Source organism: Podarcis muralis, chromosome 18 (genome assembly GCF_964188315.1).
Source record: "Podarcis muralis chromosome 18, rPodMur119.hap1.1, whole genome shotgun sequence".
Classification (NCBI taxonomy): domain Eukaryota; kingdom Metazoa; phylum Chordata; class Lepidosauria; order Squamata; family Lacertidae; genus Podarcis; species Podarcis muralis.
In genome coordinates, this window is record NC_135672.1 from 6671045 (window position 1) to 6691950 (window position 20906).

At 46.6% G+C, this 20906-nt stretch overlaps 1 protein-coding gene across 3 annotated transcripts in view; it reads right to left on the reverse strand.

Moving 5' to 3' along the window:
• The window catches only part of KDM4B (lysine demethylase 4B), a 192848-nt gene that overhangs the window by 28634 nt on the left and 143308 nt on the right, over positions 1–20906 (reverse strand). Inside the window, exons 12-14 of one of the 3 annotated variants that reach the window (XR_003704470.2) lie at positions 13185–13305; positions 9255–9372; positions 7464–7570 (exon numbers count right to left, since the gene is read on the reverse strand). Coding sequence is in view for 2 of the 3 variants with exons in the window: in XM_028713806.2 (XP_028569639.2) it covers positions 17019–17324 (306 nt within the window). In the remaining variant the exon portion in view is untranslated. Of the gene's footprint in view, positions 1–7391; positions 7571–9254; positions 9373–13184; positions 13306–16739; positions 17325–20906 lie in introns of those variants that run through there. The other 2 variants (XM_028713805.2, XM_028713806.2) reach the window with 2 other exon arrangements.

Sequence of the window (20906 nt, forward strand, 5' to 3'; positions counted from 1 at the left end):
AGTTTCACTATTTCTGCATACTCCATCAATTTTAATTGCCAGTCTTCCTTCGTTGTAACTGTTTCCTCTTTCCATCTCTGGGCATAAATCATTTGAGCAGCCATAGTAGCATACATAAATATATATTCTTCCTGCTCTTTGGGTACCTCTCCACCAATTATGCTTAAAAGAAAAGCTTCTGGTTTTTTTAAGAAAAGTGATCTTCAACCTTTTTTCCAACTCATTATAAATCATTTCCCAGAAAGCTTGTGGTACCTTACATGACCACCACATTTGGAAAAAGGTACCCCCCTTCTCTTTACATTTCCAACAGGTATCGGATTCAGACTTTTTGCTAATTTACTAGGAGTCAGATACCATCTATACATAATTTTCATTTCATTTCATTTTATCGCACCACACGTTGTAAATTTCAAATCGACATTCCACAATCTTTCCCATGCTGCTAATTCAATATTGTGTCCTATATACATTGCCCAGAGGGGTTTACTGTTTTTGGCTAGATGAACCAGACTACAATGCCACCTGAGAATGACCTTCAGAGAAGCTTCTTGAAGGTGAGATGAGATAGTTCTTAATTAAGGGTGAGGTCCTCCATATGCCATCCCACTCAATGACATTAATTTCTTTGCATTCCCCAATTTGTGTTCCGCAAGTATACTATAGATCAATGAAACCAATATACTTTGGTTTCAATATACTTTGATTCAAATATTGTGAGGGAATGAAATCCTCCCCCTCTTTCTTCTATATGTTTTGCAAATGAGCAGCACTGGAGAAGTTGAAGCCAATTAGGATGTAGGTCTTTTAGCTATCCCTTTAGCCTTTCTTTCATTTTTGCTTTGTCTTTGTATATTAGTTCTCGAATTCTATACATGCCCATTTTCCCATTCTTTATATAGCCAATATTTGTCTTCTTGTATAAAGGTGGGATGGTCTAGAAAGGGAATTAATGGAGACGGTTCATTCTCCTTTGATTTTTGTCATAACTGCTCTTTTTAGAAAAGGGTTATCAATTCCCTTTATCACCAAATCTGATAGTTTTAAGGAAAGTGCTTGAAATATTGGCATGGAGGGGGGAAGTTCAATTTGGCCCCTAATCAGTGGAATTAGTGATTTAATTTGAAATGCCGCATAGCAGAATTGTAAGTTTGGCATCCCAAGTCCTCCCTTAGATCTATGTTTATAAACCATGCTGGAACTAATATGCATTCGTTTACCCAGCGTTATCCATTTTCAAATTGCACACAGAAACCTTTTCTGTCCAGCGTAGACAACTAAGCATGTTGCAACAAAAAAATTCCTTCCAGTAGCACCTTAAAGACCAACTAAGTTAGTTCTTGGTATGAGCTTTCGTGTGCATGCACACTTCTTCAGATGCACATGAAAGCTCATACCAAGAACTAACTTAGTTGGTCTTTAAGGTGCTACTGGAAGGAATTTTTTTTGTTTTGACTATGGCAGACCAACACGGCTACCTATCTGTAACTAAGCATGTTGCAGTTCAACATGCAACTTTCTCTCTCAATTGATTGTTTAGCTTGTAATTTAAGCTTCCTGAACTTGCACTAGATACCTTTATGGGAATATTGCAATCCATTAATGGGTTAATATTGTTAATGCCTCCAAAGAAATTATTATCATAACTCACGTGCAAAGAACACCCAAATCAGTTAACCGTCTATTTGATTTTGTGCCATAACTGTTTACAGTTAGATTCTTCCCTTGCAAAAGACAACACTTTTTCTTTTGCTCCCCTTATTTTGGCTTGCTTGCTTAAATGCAGGAGATTTTCCCGAATTCATGGCTTCAAAAAATCTGGAGATGTGTCCCTCTTTGTTACACTTTGTTACACTTGAACCATTTTTCTGGTTGTAGCCTTGGCTCTCCTTTGGGACACAGAGTTGAGTCACTGCGTCTTACACTGCTGGCTGAAGAGTTTGCTCTTTTCTCCACATATTCCTCTTTCGGGTGCCCAATCGCATTTCCTAGCGTTAAGTTTGGCTTATAACCCATGAGAGTTGCAATTGTTTGAAATTTAGGTCCTGGTGTCCCCAGGAAATTGCAAACTTTCTGTTCCTCATCCATTTTGTATTGTGAAATTTCTAGCTTTTCAATAATTGATAGGAACACTGTCATGTGATTGTTGGTCATTCTTGGATTCAAGCTTTAAATTAAATATCTCACCCAGGCACGGCGTGAATGCTTGCTTGCTAATCAAATGCTTTTTGCAAATTTTCAATCATCTGAGCTGATATGTCACCTCTCTCTGTGTGAACCATTTGGGCACCTGAAATACCATTCAGAATGATAGACACTGCCAATTTATTCTGCTGCTCCCACTCCTCTGAGGCTCTGTCCTCAATGGATTTCTCTTTCTCAATACATTCTAAAATACCTTTCATATCATATTTGGCTTCTAATCATTTTTTACACTGGATGAAATTGCTTTGTGCAAGCTTAGGTAATTTGAAGCTTTCTTCAACAACAGAATTCCTGCTATCCATTTCATTTTAGAAAAATGAAAAAAGAACACCCCCCCCCAATAAAAATTTGAAAAACTGCCATAAATAGAACATTCTCAAAATCTCCAAAAGGAAAGTAAAATTATCTAAGCCTGTTTCCTAAAAATCCGAAACGAAAACCAGAAAGCCAAAATCCTTAAAAGGAAAATAAGTACCGTATTTTTTGCTCTGTAAGACTCACTTTTCCCCTCCTAAAAAGTAAGGGGAAATGTGTGTGCGTCTTATGGAGCGAATGCAGGCTGCGCAGCTATTCCAGAAGCCAGAACAGCAAGAGGGATTGCTGCTTTCACTGCGCAGCGATCCTCTTGCTCTTCTGGCTTCTGAGATTCAGAATATTTTTTTCTCTCGTTTTCCTTCTCCAAAAACTAGGTGCGTCTTGTGGTCTGGTGCGTCTTATAGAGTGAAAAATACGGTATATTTTTATCTTGCTGTTCTGCATTGGAAGAGCAGGTCGAGAAAGTAAGGGTGTGTTACTTCTCTCATAACAGAACCAAAAGCACCATGTGGCAACTAGGAAATAAAACACACAAAAATGTTTTTTCTGGTTAAAAATCACTTTTGAAAACCCAAAACTCTGCAAAATACTCTTACAACTAAAGTCCTTAACTCTGTCCTTTACTAACTAGCATGGATATGTATTCTTATACTTATTTCACTGCTTCCAGATTGGATGGCTGCAGTGCACTGTCCTGCACAGTACAAGATGCAACTGCTAGAGTATTAACTGGGACCAGTCAATAGACATGCATCTTGTCTGTGTTGAGAGACCTCTGCTGGCTCCTGGTCATTTCAGGAGCCCAATTCAAAGTGCCTTCAACCAGCCTTCCCCTGCACGATGATCTTCAGATCCTGCATCTTCAGCATGGCTAATGGTCAGTGATGATGGGATCGGTAGTCAAACGACATGTCTGTGGCACCAGGCTGGGAAAGGCTACACAACTTGGGACCTGTTTATCTAACGAGGTGTTTGCTTCCACATCAAGCCAACAAGCACTGTAGTAATCTTTGGAGGCATCTGAGGTGAAGCAGGTAGCAACCAGGGAGAAGATCTTCTTTTACGTGGCTACTATGGAATTCTCTCTTTGGGGAGTCCTGCCTGACACCTATGTACATATCTTTTTAGCACCAAGCAGAGATCTTTTCATTTTCCATTGCTTTTATTTCCCGAGGAGTTATAGCCACTGGTTTTATTCAACTTATTTGCCCATTGTCATTTATTGGCTGTTTACGATTTTTATTGTAAGCTGGTCTGTCAGTCACTGAGCTGAAGGGTGCCACAGAAAGCCAATAAATAAAATGCAAGTGTTGTCTTCCTAGATCACACTGAGAGTCCATCTATTCTAGCTCCTGTTCCCAGCGGTGGCCAACCAGAGGTCTCAAGAGAGCTCACAAGAGGAACATAAAAACACTTTGTTTCAACCCTGCATTTGGTCCCTTGAAGTGTCCAGAGGTTTTTTGGCCGGGCTGGGCTGGGGGTGGATGTTGACCCTCATGATTGAGGAGATTTTTTACAGTAGATACGCCTTTCCTCCTTGTAGCTTGCCTCCTGCAACCCATTTCCCTGCAATGTGTTATGATGTGGGAAGCAGTGGCGTAGCGTGCGGGGTGCCAGGGGTGCCAGCCGCACCGGGCGCAACACCTGGGGAAGGCGCGAGTCCAGAGGGAAGGGACAAGCAATCGAGGCTTGGTTGGGGTGGGGGGGTCGTCGTCTCCGCCACTGCTTCTGTTTTCCGCGCGCTGCGCTGAGGCAACCTGGGCGCGGCCAGGCATGCAAGCGCAGCGCCTGGCCAAGCGCTGCAGCCTGGGGAGCCGGCGCCTCGCCGTCGGCTGCACAGCTGTTGCCCAAGCTCGACAACTTGTGGAGGGCGCCTCTCTCTCTCTCTCTCTCTCTGCCTGCCTGGAGGGGAGGGGCTTTCCCTGCTCTTTGTTCCGTTTGAGCAAACACAGCAACGAAAAGAGAAGGGTGGGCAGTAAGACCCTGAGGCAGAATACAGGAAAGCAGCCACTTCCTCTTTTCAGGTTTCCCTTCTCCGGTACCTACCCACCCACGTTTATTGCGAGGGAAATCTAGCTGACTGCAGGGAAGGGGTTGGGTGCATGTAATGTGTGACAAAGGCATCAGGTGTACGTCTACCGTATTGGGTGGAAAGGGTATAAGGGTGGGGAGGTAGAGTGCATTTAAAAAAACCAAAACATTGTGGATTTAAACAAGGAAAATGTAGCATAATCTACTGTTTGTAAGGGCCCTTTGGGATTAGTTTTACCCATCTCAGACAGTTAGCTCATAGTGTAAATAAAGATGGCTGTTGTTTACGTTTTTTAAATAAAAGCATCAACAACGATCCTTTTGCACGGTCTGTTGTGCTGTGTTGCAGAACTTTTTGCAGTTGCAGGATTAGGGATGGTGTTCTGTGCTACAGTGGCGTAGCGTGGGGGGTGCAGGCTGGGCCGGCCACACCGGGCGCAACATCTGGGGGGCCGCGCTCCACGGGTTAGGGGGCGCAAAATCCACGGGTTAGGGGGCGCAAATTACTTGCCTTGCCCCGGGTGCTGACAACCCACGCTACGCCGCTGGTGGGAAGTGGGAGTGGGGTGGGGGGAGGAGCACTGGGTGCAGCTAGGACTTCCTCTTGGTTCCCATAGTTCCCACTTCAGGTGAAATGAACTTCCCAGAATACTATATGATGCAGTGGGATTCCTTGGCAGGTTATCACTGGGAAACAACTTTTACATTAACCTGAAGGTAATCAGTTTAAGGCCACTGATAATCTGGAGGTCAAGCACAGATGGCTATTGCTGCATTCCTCTCCTTTTGGTTCCCCCTGGATAACTGGTTGGTTGTTGTGGAAGACAGAGCACTGGGCTAGGCTGGTCTTTTGGCTTCATCCAGCTCAGCAAATGTTACAGCTATACCATCTCCAGAGCAAAGAGTTCTGTACAGTATTTTGGCTGGCCCATGTCCTACGTGGTCTGATTCCTAATGTACTTTTGAAACGAAAGGTGGTGATGATTAGATGCGGTGCATTTAGTAAGTGCTTAACACTTGGCTGTTGCCAAGAAAAGAAATAGCGCACACACCCCGCCCCCGCAAACAGAACTTCCCAAATCTTGAAATGCCAGCAACTGCTTCTGTTAATCAATGAAGCTTGGACTGTGCCCAGAAAACATACACAAATATTATATGTTATTTACCCTGACGATAGGGAGATTAAACCCAACATGATGGAGAAGAGAGTGTTACATTCTATCCTTCCAGTTCCTGCTCTACAAAGTGAGGCATGAGCCCCAGATGATCACTAAATTGCATCCTTCAATTCAGTTACCGGTCAATTAAAAAAAACAAGTTCTTACACATCCTGCCATGGTTTAAAGATCAGTAGCTCTTAAATATTTTACTACCGATTGCCACCTGAAGGGCCAAGGAGATAGTGGTACTATAAATAGCTCCTCCTCTGAACAGCTGGAAGTCAGATACCTGTATGTAGGACTGACCCATAATATGGCCATCTTTAAACAACTCCCTCTAAGGTGCAGTCTGCATGTGCAGCAGAAAAAGGCACTAGAGCACTGAGGGGGTAGACAGAACAATTTCTGATTACAGGTGCATACTTTTTAAAAATGCTTTTCAAACTTGCAGAAAGAAAAACTGGCAAAGTGGGAGGAAGGCTGGGCTAGAACCTGACTGGCTGCCTGATATGCCAGTTTAGCATTTGCAGTGAAATTTCACACAAAGTAAATGGTATAAGGGGACGCGGGTGGCGCTGTGGGTTAAACCTCAGCGCCTAGGGCTTGCCGACTGAAAGGTCGGTGGTTCGAATCCCTGCGGCGGGGTGCGCTCCTGTTGCTCGGTCCCAGCGCCTGCCAACCTAGCAGTTCGAAAGCACCCCCGGGTGCAAGTAGATAAATGGGGACCGCTTACTAGCGGGAAGGTAAACGGCGTTTCCGTGTGCTGCGCTGGCTCGCCAGACACAGCTTGTCACGCTGGTCACGTGACCTGGAAGTGTCTGCGGACAGCGCTGGCTCCCGGCCTATAGAGTGAGATGAGCGCACAACCCCAGAGTGTGTCAAGACTGGCCCGTACGGGCAGGGGTACCTTTACCTTTTTAAATGGTATAACACACCTACAATACAAAGTGGAGCAGCCCATCTCAATCTGACACATGTCAAGAGCCAAGGCTGACATTGTAGATCAATATGTTTGGGGGTGCTGCTGCTTTGGCTTTAACGAGGGACGTATCAGCAGGCTTGGGGGACCCCCAAAACCTGTCGAAGTACAACAAAGATTTAGGGGGAAATGAACTCTAAAAGGGTAGAGAAATCCTCCAAGAGTGGCCACAGAATGCTCACAGGCTGTTGCTGGGGCTATGTGAACTGGAAGGGGGAAATGGGTTGGAAGGGTAATGGAATTGAGTATCCTGGGAAAGGCAGACTGCAACTTTTGGCTAATCAGAAATCAGATGACCAAGTGTCTATTAGTTTGGAGGCAAACTGAGGTCACCCACAAATGATATTGATGATATTATCATCATCACCACCCACCACCACCAGTTCAAATGGAGGTGAGTAATAATAAATCAAGCATACACCCATCTGCATAAGTGCTGGCATGCAATGTGACCAAGAAGAAAGCTGCCATCTCAAACGTTGATATCAATAGATGAGACACCTACATACTTACTGTTCTCCACCCAAAGCTAAAAAGGTAAAGCATGCCAGAATTATGGTTCTTCCGCAGGGGACTTAAGAGCTTTCTAAAATCCTTACACACCTTTCTAAAAGATTACAGGTATTTAAAGAAATTGCTTGCTGATTGAGGGGACCTTGGGGTATTGTGTGCTTGCTCCTCTACTGAAGCTGCAGAATTACCTGATTGTAGGGATAAAAGAGGGTGCAGATGGCGCAGTATGGCTCAGTCCATGCTGCAGCAGCATTGAATCGCCTCTCCGCAGCAAAGTTGGGTGCTTTGTTTTTCCACAGCAGGGAAAGCAAGGACTTCAAGGGCTCAGGGTCACCAACATCCTCCTCACCAGAGAATGGGAGGGTTTCTAAAGAACAAGATGAGCAGAGAGAGAGAGAGAGAGAGAGAGAGAGAGAGAGAGAGAGAGAGAGAGAGAGAGATATCAGGGTTAGGTAGAGAGGCAGGAACAACGACTAGGGATGACCCACTTTGTAAGACCAATCCACTCAGCCATAAAGGAGACACGATAGCAAGTCATCCAAAAGCCAATCAATTAATGAAATAAACACACACACATTTTTTGTAAACATGTACCTACCAAATAACTGAACACTAAGTCTAAGTGAACTTTTGTTTATCAAAAATATAAGCTTAGACTTCTGGACCTACTCAACCTTAATGGCTGGCTGGTTAAAATAATTGTGAAAAAAGAAAATATAAAGTGAAAAGCAACCACAGTACTGCTATAGAGAAATCAGCTGGGGTTAGCTAGCCTTGGAGCAGTCAAACCATCCTAAAATGTCATGGAGGAGGCAGTAACGTTTCAGTGCATCAGAAGAAGTTCTTATCTCCTCTTTGTCAGCTGCCTCGGGACCCATGTGTGGAAGCCATTACTGGCTACAAGCTACCTCTAGAACCCAAAACCGCGTGTCTCTGAATACCAGTTGCCAGACAACAAGGGGAGAGAGAGGGCCACTGACTTCATGTCCTGCTTAGGAAACAGGATGCTGGACTAGACAGGCCTTTGGTTGAATTCTGCAGTACTACTACTACTATCAATGATGATGATAATAACAACAACAACTACTACTACTACTACAGTGGTACCTCTGGTTACATACTTAATTCGTTCCAGAGGTCCGTTCTTAACCTGAAACTGTTCTTAACCTGAAGCACCACTTTAGCTAATGGGGCCTCCCGCTGCCGCCGCGCCGCCGCCACGTGATTTCTGTTCCCATCCTGAAGCAAAGTTCTTAACCCGAGGTACTATTTCTGGGTTAGCGGAGTCTGTAACCTGAAGCGTATGTAACCTGAGGTGCCACTGTACTTTATTATTAATATGCTTCCCATCTGATTGGGTTGCCTCAGCCACTTTGGGTGGCTTCCAACAAAATATTAAAACACAAAAACATTAAAAAACCTCCCTGTGCAGGGTTGCCTTCAGATGTCTTCTAAAAGTCAGACAGATGCCTATTTCCTGGCATCTGATGGGAGGGGGTCCCACAGGGCAGGTGCCACTACCAAGAAGGCCCTCTGCCTGGTTCCCTGTAACCTCACTTCTCACAAGGAGGGAATTGCCAGAAGGCAGTCGGAGCTGGACCTCAGTGTCCAGGCTGCTGGAGACACTCCTTCAGGTATACAGGTATAACATGCACGTGGTTAAAAAGTGAAGGAAGCAACTGGCACATTATCTGTCTGGATTGTTCGGCACAGAGTGTTGCTCCCCCCAAACACTTCCATGCAGGCCTCTCATTTCCCAGCTTCCCTCCCCATGCACAGTGGTCTTGTTTATATTGGTAAGAGGTGCTCAGTTCAAAAATGCTGCCAATTCCTTGATGGGGAGCAGGAAAAGTCACAGTTTCATGTGGCCAGGCTTGACAGCTCTGTGACTCAAGCCCCTCAGAAGTACCAGTGCTTCATGACAAGACTATCCTTCAGGTGGGAGGCGAAGCCTCCTGGCTAAGATCTGGCAAGCCAATGGGTAGAGAGGTGAAGCTATCACCAGAAACAGAAATGATACAAAGGATAAAAAAACTGCTGCCAGCTGTCACCTGCAAACCTCTCCCCTAGACGACTGTGGAGGTGCTGTGATGCAATCAATGTTCACTCCATTCTAATTGTTCAGGGGAGAGCTGTCAGCGAATAAAATGTCGATATCTTGCACAGATTCTGTGAAGGAATGGAAAAGCTAGTTTTCTGGCTGTTAATCTATATTGTAATGCAACCAGGGACGTTGTGGTGGCAAAGTCAACGAAGCCTGATTGGCAGAGCTGTCTTCATGTCAGAGATAGGCAGGAGGGCTGCAGCCTGCCAGAGGTTCAGTTGCCTAGGATTTAAAGAGAGCTAGGGCAATTCAAACAGCCCAGGAGAAGGACAGGCCTAAGAGAAGTGGAGGGCAGGGGAATAAAATACAAGGAAGCTGGAAGGGGCTTGCAATGGGAGTAATCTAGAAGAACGAGGGAATGAAGAGAAATCCAGAGGGACGCATTTGAGAGAGGGGTAAGAAGAGAAAGGAAGGAAGTGTGCACATGTAGTAACTTAAAGTGGCTAACCAAAGTATCTCTTCTGTGTCTCGTGATGAAAACAGACCATTGGGCTTAATGTGATAAGTTCCTTTTTCACAATGTATGGAAGGTATGCTCAAATGTGCTGGTCCTACTCTCTGCAATAGAAAAAGCAATGCAATTCTGCTTTGTAACTTGCAATCCTGTGCAGGAGAGACTTCCCAGTTTCAGGACCTAGCACATCAGCAAACAGTGAATACTTTCAGATATGCTAACTTTTCCTTAGCAGCAAAAATAACAGGTAAGAGGAAACGGAAAAAGAGGTATGGAGTATCTCCAGGCCCAAATAGCACTGGCTGAGAGCCAAATACCACCACCCTACTCTCCCCAGCAGAGAGAACAAATTCTCTGGGGTCCACAGCATGTGTGCCACCCACTGCAAAACTTATCACAGCAAATCCAGTGTTCCACTTTTCTACAGTGAATGAGGATATCACTGAACTAGATGTTCATAGCTGCAGCCATCCCAGGGTGCAACTTCTACAGAAAAGGCAACATCTAAGCATGGATTGTCCCTAGTTTAGGAGCTGTGCCTGTCCTAGCACCCAGAGCAGATGGGGAAGGGAGGGGGGGGAAGGAAGTATTCCTCTCTTTGCCTGACAGTCCTGGTGACAGAGTAGGGCCCAACCTCTACCTAAAAGAGGAGATGGGGTTTCCTGCCTTTCCCTGGGAAACAAGGCATCTGCAGCTGGTCAGGACCTAGATCATGACCTCCACCAGCAGAATGTGGCATGTAGGCCTTGTGTCATCCTAATGGGATGGAAGAACTTCCAGTGGAGTGATGCTACCCTCCTCTGCATCCTTGGGCACACCGCAATACCCACACACCTGCCTGCAATGACCACCCAGCAGTGCCTCATCCTCATCATCATATAGGTGCAGGTAGGTGCCCAAAGCTCTGAGGAGACCATCACACACCTTTGGGAGCACTTGACTTCCTGGGTTCCGTTTTCCGTGCAGCTGCCCCACCCACATCTGCCCATGCCCCTTTCAGAGGAATCTATCAGTAATGTATGACTACCCTCCCTTGCCTGGACCAGAAGCGTTACAGATGCACTGCTCACCTGTTTAAACTGCACCAGCAACTTAAATGTATGTATTTCTGCTGCCCTAACTCCCCTAAGGGGAAATGAGGAGGGAAGAGAATAGAAACAGGCAGACGGAAAAGTTTTGCAGAACTCCATCAACACCCTGTCCCATGGCACGAGACAAGGCCGAAACTGGAGGAGTCTCTCCCACGCACTGTGGCAGTTACAAATCTGATTAGCACAGCCTTGCAGATTCAAGCACTTGAGGATAATCCTCTTTGCTGTAGGGTGGGGTGGGGTGGACAACAACATTTTGTTTCGAAGAAGACTTGAACCATCAGTCTGGACATAGGATAACCATGGCACAGCATTGCCCATTTCTATAGTCATAGGGAAGGGGGACCTCTGGCTCCTGAGCACTTTTCGCAGTCCACGCCAGATTTGTGTCCATGTATGCACAACTGTGTGTCTGATCATGTGCTAAGAGGCATTTATGCTTCGCCCTGCCTGTTACTGGAATGTGCCACATCCCAGTGTCAGGAGCTACAAAGTAGTTCCTTTCTGATGCCCAAATTCTAATAAGGAAGCCACTGGCCTGTATTGGCAGATAAAACTCCTGAAATGCTATGGCACCTGGAGGATTAACGGATTCCATATGGCATGTGAGGTTTTGAAAGATACAGATGACTTGGTTGGATATTATGATTTACCATTGCTAATAAAATTTGTTAGTCACTTTTTCTTGTCCAAGGCAACTCAAAGCAACTTACGAGCAATCAAACAAACAAACAAACAAACAAACAAACAAACAAGAAACAAATCCACATAGATGCATTAAAATCAAGGGGGTATGGGAAATTAATAAATCTCACCCACTCTAAAAGGCCACAGGTAGTTAAGAGGCAAAATTATAGAGGAATCATAGAGGAACATTTCTGCCTGGCAACTAAATATATATAATATGATGGTACCAGGTGAGCCTCCCTGCGGAAAGCATTCCACAAACAGGGAGCCACCACTGAAAAGGCCCATTCTTGTGCTATCACCCTCCAGGCCTCCGGTGCAGGGGGTACAGGATTGTAGGGTCCATCTTGGTGCATATGGGGAAGAGGCGGTCCTTGAGGTATTGGGTCCTCAGTCAGCAAGCAGCCAACCAACCAGACAGGCAAGGGGGAAATTGAGAGAGTCAGCATGGTGTAGTGGTTAAGAGCACTGGACTAGGACCTGGAAGACAAGGGTTCAAATCCCCACTTGGCCACGAAGCTCACTGGGGGTGACCATGGGCCAGTCACAACTCTCAGCCTAACCTACCTCACAGGGTTGTTGTGGGGAAGGGGAGAAGTATATACATCACCTTGGAGAAAAAGATGGGATAGAATGAATGAATGAATGAATGAATGAATGAAAATATCATTCTGGTGGCCTTAAAGAGATGTACAGATGAACACTTAATAAAGAGCAACCAATATGTGCTTCCTCACTCAACAGGTTTGTATGCACAAGGTCTCACGTTCAATCCCGGGCACCTGCAGTTAAAAGGTTGCAGGTTAAGTGAAAGACCTTTGGGCTGCTGCCATATCCTGAAAGTTTGGATACCCAGGTGGGGATCCGCTGGCTGACAGAAATAATACTATAACTATCTGTAGAGATCGAGAGGCAAGTGAAGACACACACACACACACACACACACACACACACACAGCCCTACCTCCACCTACCGTATTTTTCGCACCATAGGACGCACCGGCCCATAGGACGCATCAAGTTTTTTGGGGGGGAAATAAAGAAAAAAAAATTTATTTCCCCCCCAGGTGCCTGTGGGGCCGGCAGCGGGGAGAAGCGCTCTTCTCCCCGCCGCCCGCTTTCAGATCAGGTCCAGGGACAGCAGGAAGATGCGCTGCGTCTCCCAGCCGTCCCCGGAGCTTGCGGGGCTGGCAGCGGGGAGAAGCGCTCTTCTCCCCTCCGCCCGCCTTCAGATCAGGTCCGGGGACAGCAGGAAGACGCGCTGCGTCTCCCAACTGTCCCCGGAGCTTGCGGGGCTGGCGGCGGGGTCTCCCCGCCGTCAGCCTCCAAACCACTTCGGGAGACAGCGGGATGGCGGTGTTCCGCCTCCCTCTGTCCCCCGACCTTGTGGGGCTGGCGCTGGGGCTCTCCTGAAGCCTGGAGAGCGAGAGGGGTCGGTGCGCACCGACCCCTCTCGCTCTCCTGGCTTCAGTGAAAGCCTGCATTCGCCCCATAAGACGCACACACATTTCCCCTTCATTTTTGGAGGGGGAAAAGTGCGTCCCATAGGGCGAAAAATACGGTACCTGGGAATATTTCCACCAGGGAAGATGGGGAGGGTTGGACAGCATAGCTAGAAGGTGCTCGGAAGAACCTGTATACTTACCCTCATCACTTGAAGCTTCCTGTTTCACCACAGAAAGTGGGGAGCGTGTGGGGGGCTTGCCCAGTGGGTGGCGGCGACTTTTCTTAATCTCCATCTTCAGTTTAGAGAAAGTAGAAGTTGTCTGGCGGGGGGAACAATGACAAAAGAATACAACCGTATTATTTCAATCTATGTCAGCTAACTCAGGATGATGGAAGCAAGGCGCAGGTTACAGTGAAAAGATTCGAGGCAGGTCATCGCTACCCTTTGCCCTGTGGTGATACCAGGTCAGTAAAGTCCTGCGAGTTGGGGGGGGGGAGGAGCATAGTCAGAGCTGTGCATCCCCTTACGCTACAAAAGCCCAAATTCCACAACAGAGCAATGTAAACTCTGAAAGTGAACGCAGTATGCCTATTCCGCAGGTCTGTTTAGCAATTTTGCTTAGCCCAGCCTGCTTCTGCCATGAATGAGGAGCCTGGAACTACAGAAGTCACTGAAAGGACTCTTCTGCATTGCACATACGCTTTCAAGCCTTTCTCCGCCACCACAAGGGCTAGAAACCTCAATCAAATCAAAGCAGAAGCCCTCAAGGCCCTGAATTCTACAGCAAATCCCTCCCCTTGCACAGGATTGCAAGAGCATATAACACATGTACCTTTGAGAAGGGTTACGGTTATTTTCTATATGGATACTCCAGCGTGAAAGTTCTGAAGACCTTTTAAATGACATTAGAGACAGGATTTGGGCAATGAAAACAGCTAATGGGGTGTGTGTGTGTGAAAATTTTTCTTTTCCAAAAGAGGCTTTTAAAAGCAGGACTGGATAAGTATGTGACAGAGGCACTCTATTCAAAGAGCTACTAAAGAGAGGGCTTTCTCAATCGTGACACTCCACTTGTGAAACAGGCTCGTCAGGCACAAGTCTTGTAGTCTTTTCATCCCCAGATGAAAATCTTCCTATTAAAACCAGGTTTTCTAGAACACTTGTGGTTTTTATAATCTGGGTGTCTTGGTTTAACAAGTCACATTTTATTGCAAAGATGTTTTTTTTTAAATGGGCAATATCATCAAATTAAACCATACTCAGTTATGACTAACACAATATATCGCCCATTTTGTGTTGATTTTAAGACAGTATTTTATTTTAACTTTTGCCAACCTTCTAGAGACAGGGAAGGGATTGCACACAGGCAAGGGTCGCATCCATGCCATAGATCTGAAGCACTCTCGTGCCACTTTAACAGTCACAACTTCATTGGTCCACCAAACTAAGTGTTGTCTATATAAGCTGACTGGCAGCAGCTCCCCGGGGTTTCAGAAGGGAGTCCCATTCCTATCTGGAGATGCTGGGGACAAAATCTGAGACCTTAGTCTGCCAGATCTGAGCTATGGTCCTTTCTCCCAAGATAAAGTATGAGTCTAGTCATCCTGGTTCTAAAATAAAAAAAAAGAGGGTCGATTTAAAAAGGAACTCAGAAAACTGCCCTAGATCAAGGCAGACCGGGGGGCAACCTTGCTCAGTATTGACAGTGATAACTCAGGGTTTCTTACAGGGGTCTTTCCCAGATTTACCAGGTGATGCTGACAATTGGGTCTGGGGACTTTTGCATACAAAGCAGTTGTTCTACACTGGGCAGCCACAGCCCTCCCTCTAGTGAATGGTCCAGATGGTGAACACTTCACTGTGCTGGTTGACAAGGAGCTCTGCTAATGTTGCAAGATACACATTCAGACTCTTGGGCTGCATTCTGGAGAACATGGTGATTCATGGGCACCCAGGAGCTGGCCATCTCCACTCCCGCGATAGCGTAGCCTGCGTCTGCTCAGGAAGGCTGGATTAAACGACGCACGGAGCTGGGAGAACCATAACCGAACAGTTCTTACGGACGCAAGCTTTTCATTTACCAGGCAGACTTCATGTCCCCAGTTGAGGCACCGGCTTGTTTCTCCTTCCGCATGCGTTGTGTTCAAACTCCTAGTAGCTTTCATAGCAAAACCAATGAATACACACAATTGTCACACCTACCTGCTGACATATATGCACACACACACATCCATCTGAATTTTAAAGCCCACAAAGCCAATTATTCCAGAAAGGCTCTGTCAGAGAAAGGGTTGCCTAGCGATGGTGACTCGGTATAGGCACTCCAAGGAAATTCCGTGTGTTTCAGTAATTCTCAGTTCTGCAGTGGGGAAGAGTCAGGGCCCTTTTCTTCATCTACATTCTTTGTGCACCACTGAGGGGGCTGTGTGGGCTTTTCCTTTTTATCCAGAAATCAATTTACTTTTTTTAAAAAAAAACGTGTCAGGGTTCGTGGAATGCTGACTGAGTATACAGTGCCAGAGAAGGGCCTACCAATCACAACTTTTTATGACAAAACTCAGAATTAATCGTGCTATTTTTATTCTCAATGCCAATATCCATGGGTGAGTGGAAAGGAGAAAATATACACTTTCACGACCTGGACTGGGGATTTGTTCCATGGAACAAAGACCCGTGGAAAGTAATGGCTCAGTCAGTTGTGTCCTTTAGTTTCCTCAGTGTGCGAGCGCGCCTGTGTGTCCCTCCACACACCTACAAAGGTTCAGTCACATGAGCAGTCTGAAGCAATACAGCTCAGACACAACTGTGCTGCTCTTATGTCTTGGCTAGGGAGAAAATCCAAACACCTTTGTTCTCTGCTTCTGAGAATTGGGACAGTGTGTGGAGGGGAACTGCAGGAGGGGGTTCAGTATTTGCTGCTCTGGGTTCGGGGGGGGGGGGACTCACTACAAGCTAAGACAGCCCTGCAGTTATTTCCTAGTTACACATTCTTATAAAAACTCTTCACCACTTGGCAGCAGAGAGGAAGAGCTCTTCTGGAATACACCTCTCATTCTACCTTTTTGGGGACATTACCCTGAAGTAACGACGTCTGCCAGCAAGGAGTTCCCAAGTAGTTCAGCCACATGTTGTTTCTCTGTGGAACTGCAAGCTCTATGCTCCCCTGAGATGGCAGCCCTGCTCTTGGCTATGGGGGGACTTATTCTATGATAGCTGATACTTTTTCAGCCTGCTTCCACTATCACCCCAAAAATATAATTGCAGCCTTCAAAGTGTGTTTCGTTCAAGGCCCAAACTTCCCCCTCACCCCCCTATTCTGCTCCTAGCTATCCCCAGCTTCTTATAATACTACTAATGCATTCTTCTTCTTCTTCTTCTTCTTCTTCTTCTTCTTCTTCTTCTTCTTCTTCTTCTTCTTCTTCTTCTTCTTGGAGTGCAATTTTAAGGAAATCCTGTGACACCAGCATGCGCAAAAAGTGGAAAGCTGCATGGGCCAATAAGGGATAGAAACTCTGACAGTAAAAAAATGCCCATCTTTAAAGAGCAATGGGGTATTTATGCCAGGGAAAACCGTATGTTCACAGGCCCTCCTGCCACATCAGAAGCGCTGCCCTCCATCACCACCTGGGGCTGCCAAGCATAGGTTCCATTTGTTTCTAATGCTCAGCCAGATGGTCTTACATCAAACAGACACGGAATACCAGCCTAAAAACTCAAAGGGGGACAAAAGAGACCACAAGGAAAGAAAGAAAATGAAAACAGCAACACCACCATTTATTGCCAGGCTACAAGCCACAGGCACTTCACAGCCAGACAGTGTAAAACATTGCACCTGCTCCGCCCATGCGCTGGCCAGCAGCACAAACACGGGCAAAGAAGAGTTCTGCTTTGGCATCAGGCACTTAACACGTTGCAGCACAGTCTGATTTCTTGGAGGCGTCTGGCGCAGCCAGCCATGGAGAACTCCCATGAAGAGCCAAGTGCATTCCAGCGCCACTCAGGACTGGGCAGAGGCACCCAGAGGCGGCCCCGTTAAGCCCAAAGGATCTTGTTGATTTTCAACCGGATTTTTCTCCAGTCAGCCGCCACTATGTCCGAGTACTGCTTGTACAAAAGGTGCCTCAAGCGGGCAACCACGTTGTGCGGCAGAGCACGCTTCCCTCTGCCCCCGCGATAGCTAACAGTGCTTCGCCACCTCCGCAGCTCATCCGGGGGGACCATACGGGTGAACAAAGCTGCAGCGTATCTCGCTGGCTTGCCGCTAACTCGCTTGAACAACTCCCGCCTCTCCCTTCTAGGGATCCGCCACAAGGTGATATCATCCGAGCGTAGGACTGCCTGCAACAGGTGAAGGTGCGTTACTTACACTGGAATGTGCAATGGCCACCTCCCCACATTAGAAAATAATAATAATACACCCTGAACCACTCAGTTTACACTGCACCACACTCATCTGGGCAACCCTGTTCACGTTCCAGGGGCTGAGGGAGGAATGCAGCGTTCGAAAGGGCACACAATGCAACACAGACAAACAATTCGACAGAGGAACAGACAACACACACAACAAGAGCACCCCAAATTTCTTGGGCTTTGGAGATCTGCCTGATTTGCTTCAAGCTTATCTCACTTCAACAACGGTACAGTGGTTCTTTGCTTATAAGCACAAATTCTTCCCTATCAATGGCCCCCTTATTAAGGTCATTCCTCTTGGGCCCTGAGGAAATATTATACTCAGGGAACAACGTGATATAAAGAATATAACATTAACATAAATGACAGTGTCATTAAGCAAATCTCTCTGCTTGGAGAGGAATATAATGGGTGCATGTGGGGTGGATGAGGCAGGGGTGGTGGTCATGTCAAGAGCCAGTGTGGAGTAGTGGTTAGCGTACTGGACTAAGACCTGGGATTCTAGTCCCCACTCAAGTTGTGAAGCTCTGTGGGTGACTTTGGGCCAGTTATGGTCTCTTAGCTTAACCTACCTCACAGGGCTGCTGTGAGGTTAAAATGGGAGTGGAAGAACCATGTCTGCCACCTTGAGCTCCTTGGAAGAAAGATGCAATATACAGTGGTGCCTCGCCAGACGAAATTAATTCGTTCCACGAGTTTTTTCGTCTTGCAATTTTTTTCGTCTTGCGAAGCACGGTGTCGGGAAAGTTTTGGAAAAGCTTCAAAAATCACCAAAGTCTTCAGAAACCTCAAAAAAGGCTACCACACCGCGTGCTATGAGTTGCTCCTCGAAGTCAAGTCGCAACTGTATTAATGGTGTTAAGAAAAAGGAAACAGACTTGCAAGATGTTTCCGTCTTGCGAAGCAAGCCCATAGGGAAAATCGTCTTGCGAAGCAGCTCAAAAAACGGAAAACCCTTTCGTCTTGCGAGTTTTCCGTCTTGCGAGGCATTCGTCTTGCGAGGTACCACTGTACATGTAATAAAATAAATAAAAAGTTTGCAGGCCAACTGAGTGAGCCACTTAAAGGCTGAAGAAGAAGGTGGTATCACCGGCCAAACACAACAGGTCAGAGACAGAGTCAGATGAGAAGCACACAGAAAGAAGAGTCTGCCCAGTGAGCTGGTGGGGCTTTGTCTCAACAAGAAGCCATTTCAAACTCCTATAAGCCTGACAACATCACACTGCACTTTCAGATAAACTGTCTGTAGCCACCAATTCCAATACCGCATTCTGAGATATCACTGGGGGAATTCCCACTTGGCAAGAGTCAAACTCTAGGTCAAACCTCTACTCAATGCCTGCCCAATTTAAAAGGAATTCCAAAAACACAAGACTTACAAAGCCACTAGGTGATTTACAGAAGGGTAGACAGATTGACTAAGTATACAAAACCCCAAACTCCTTTTAAAGTGAGGGTAGGCCCTGAACATTAAAATCTGATGAACTTGATTCAAAGCACACTGTTTCAAAATTGGTATAATTCCTCTCTGGGTAACACACAAACCATGAGGAAATGCGACAACAGGGCAGTTCTGTCAGGACACTGCAGACTACAAGCCCACAAGGTGCCCTTTTTGTCCTCTCACTATGTGCAAATGCACACAGACCACATGTGTGGCTGAAAAAATAGATACAGCAAATTTCCTATTTGCCATCATTTAATTTCTAAGCATCAAGTCCCTCCCCTCAGTCCAACTTTTTGAACTGTGTGCGTAAATTATCTGGCTGAGGCAGGGATCATTCCTTTGGCTGGAGCACAAGATAGCAAAAAACACATCAGAAGGGATGTGATGTGCTCAAGAGCTAAGAAGAACAATGCTAAGCAAGCCTTGCAAGCAAGCCCGAAAATGCTTGTACTAGCCTGCCAATACCTAGATGGCCTGAAAGGATGAGGGTCAACTAAGCTTCCCTGCCTTGTCACCTGGGGGAGTGATTCTTAGTCCTCACAGTTGAGGTTATTTCATGTTCAGATTCATCTGAGGGGGAAAGCAGCATTAATGTCTCTGAGAAATAATCAGGTGTTTGGGGATGGGCGAGCACTAAGCCATTCCTGTCATCATCTTCCTGGCCCGGCAAGCTAAACACATGGTGTTCACAAACAATCCAAGCATCAACAGATTATCAATGCTGCATCTTCAATCAGAAGACTAAGTTATGATCCAAAAAGGCAATCTCATCAGAGAACCCATCTTGTTCCAGTGACAAGGAGGTTTGGCTTCTCCCTGGGCTCAGGTCTGTCCTCTGTTATGCGCTGACTGTGAAGACACAAGCACTCTGTTCCCCACCAGTGAAATGGAACCAATAGTGACCTATCTTGCAGAGCTGCAAAGGAGGCGTGGATTTGCATTTGTCTTTAAAAAGAAAAAAGAATGCTATAAGGCAGCGGAGGATTTCTCCAAAAACATTTATCTTTGCCGGATTTGTTTGGGAAGAGCAGCCTTGTGCACCAGGCAACGGAAGTCTCATCATCCTGGATGTGGGGGATTGGAGCAGGGGAAAAGAGAGATCTTGAAGCCTGGTGTCAGGGAACTGCCATCAGAGCCAGAGGGAGAGGGAGGGCTCCAGAGGGATTCCGGAGAGCGTCCCGGGAGGGAGAGAAGCAGCACATCTTCTGGGGAAGGAAATCAGCGTAGCACCAGTGGAGAAGGGGGGCAGATGGGGGAATCGGCGAGGTGGCTCCATGACTCCTCGCCGGGGACCTGCGGGGAGAGCACGGGTCCTCCGATGCCCACACCCTCCCTGCGCAGAAGGCTTCCGCGCAGGGAGAGTAGGCGAAGACTAGGCGTCAAAGAGCTTCTTTGCTGGAAGAAGTTCAAGAAACGCCCACTAACGGATTCTGCCAGCGATTGAGACAGCCACGGGCGCGTGGCTGTCCAGACAGAAAGGGTTCACTAAGGCAACCAACCAAGGGTGGCGCCGATTTACGCACAAGCAACCCCTAGAACCATTACACCTGGACTTGGGACTCTGCTCACACCAGCACAGGTCTACAAGCTGATTACACACAGGACACACAACCGATCCACAGCAGGCACAACTGCACCATTAGCTTCCACAGTGCACTGGCAGTGACAGCAGCATGGATTACCAAGCACTGCATCAATCCTCTTTTGTTAAAAAAAGGAGTGCTTTGTGGAAGGATGGGTTTGTCCAGCAACCTGAGTGCTAGCCCAGGCGATACCGGAAGCAGCATGTCAACACTCTGAATCCCTTCATGTCATCCCTACTAGGGACTGACAGTTCAACCAATATTGGCTAAACCTATTCTACACCTCTCTGGGCAGGGAAGACAGAGTGACATGAGCAGAGAAGGAGGCAGAAGGAAGAACAATGACACACCAGGAAGAAAGGAAACCAGCCCCCTGAAACATCCTATATACAGACTAGAAGCCCACAGCACTGTCACTCCTAGAACTTCCTTATCGGTCAACCAGGTTCTTACAGGAAACCAGGGTCAACGTTAAACAGT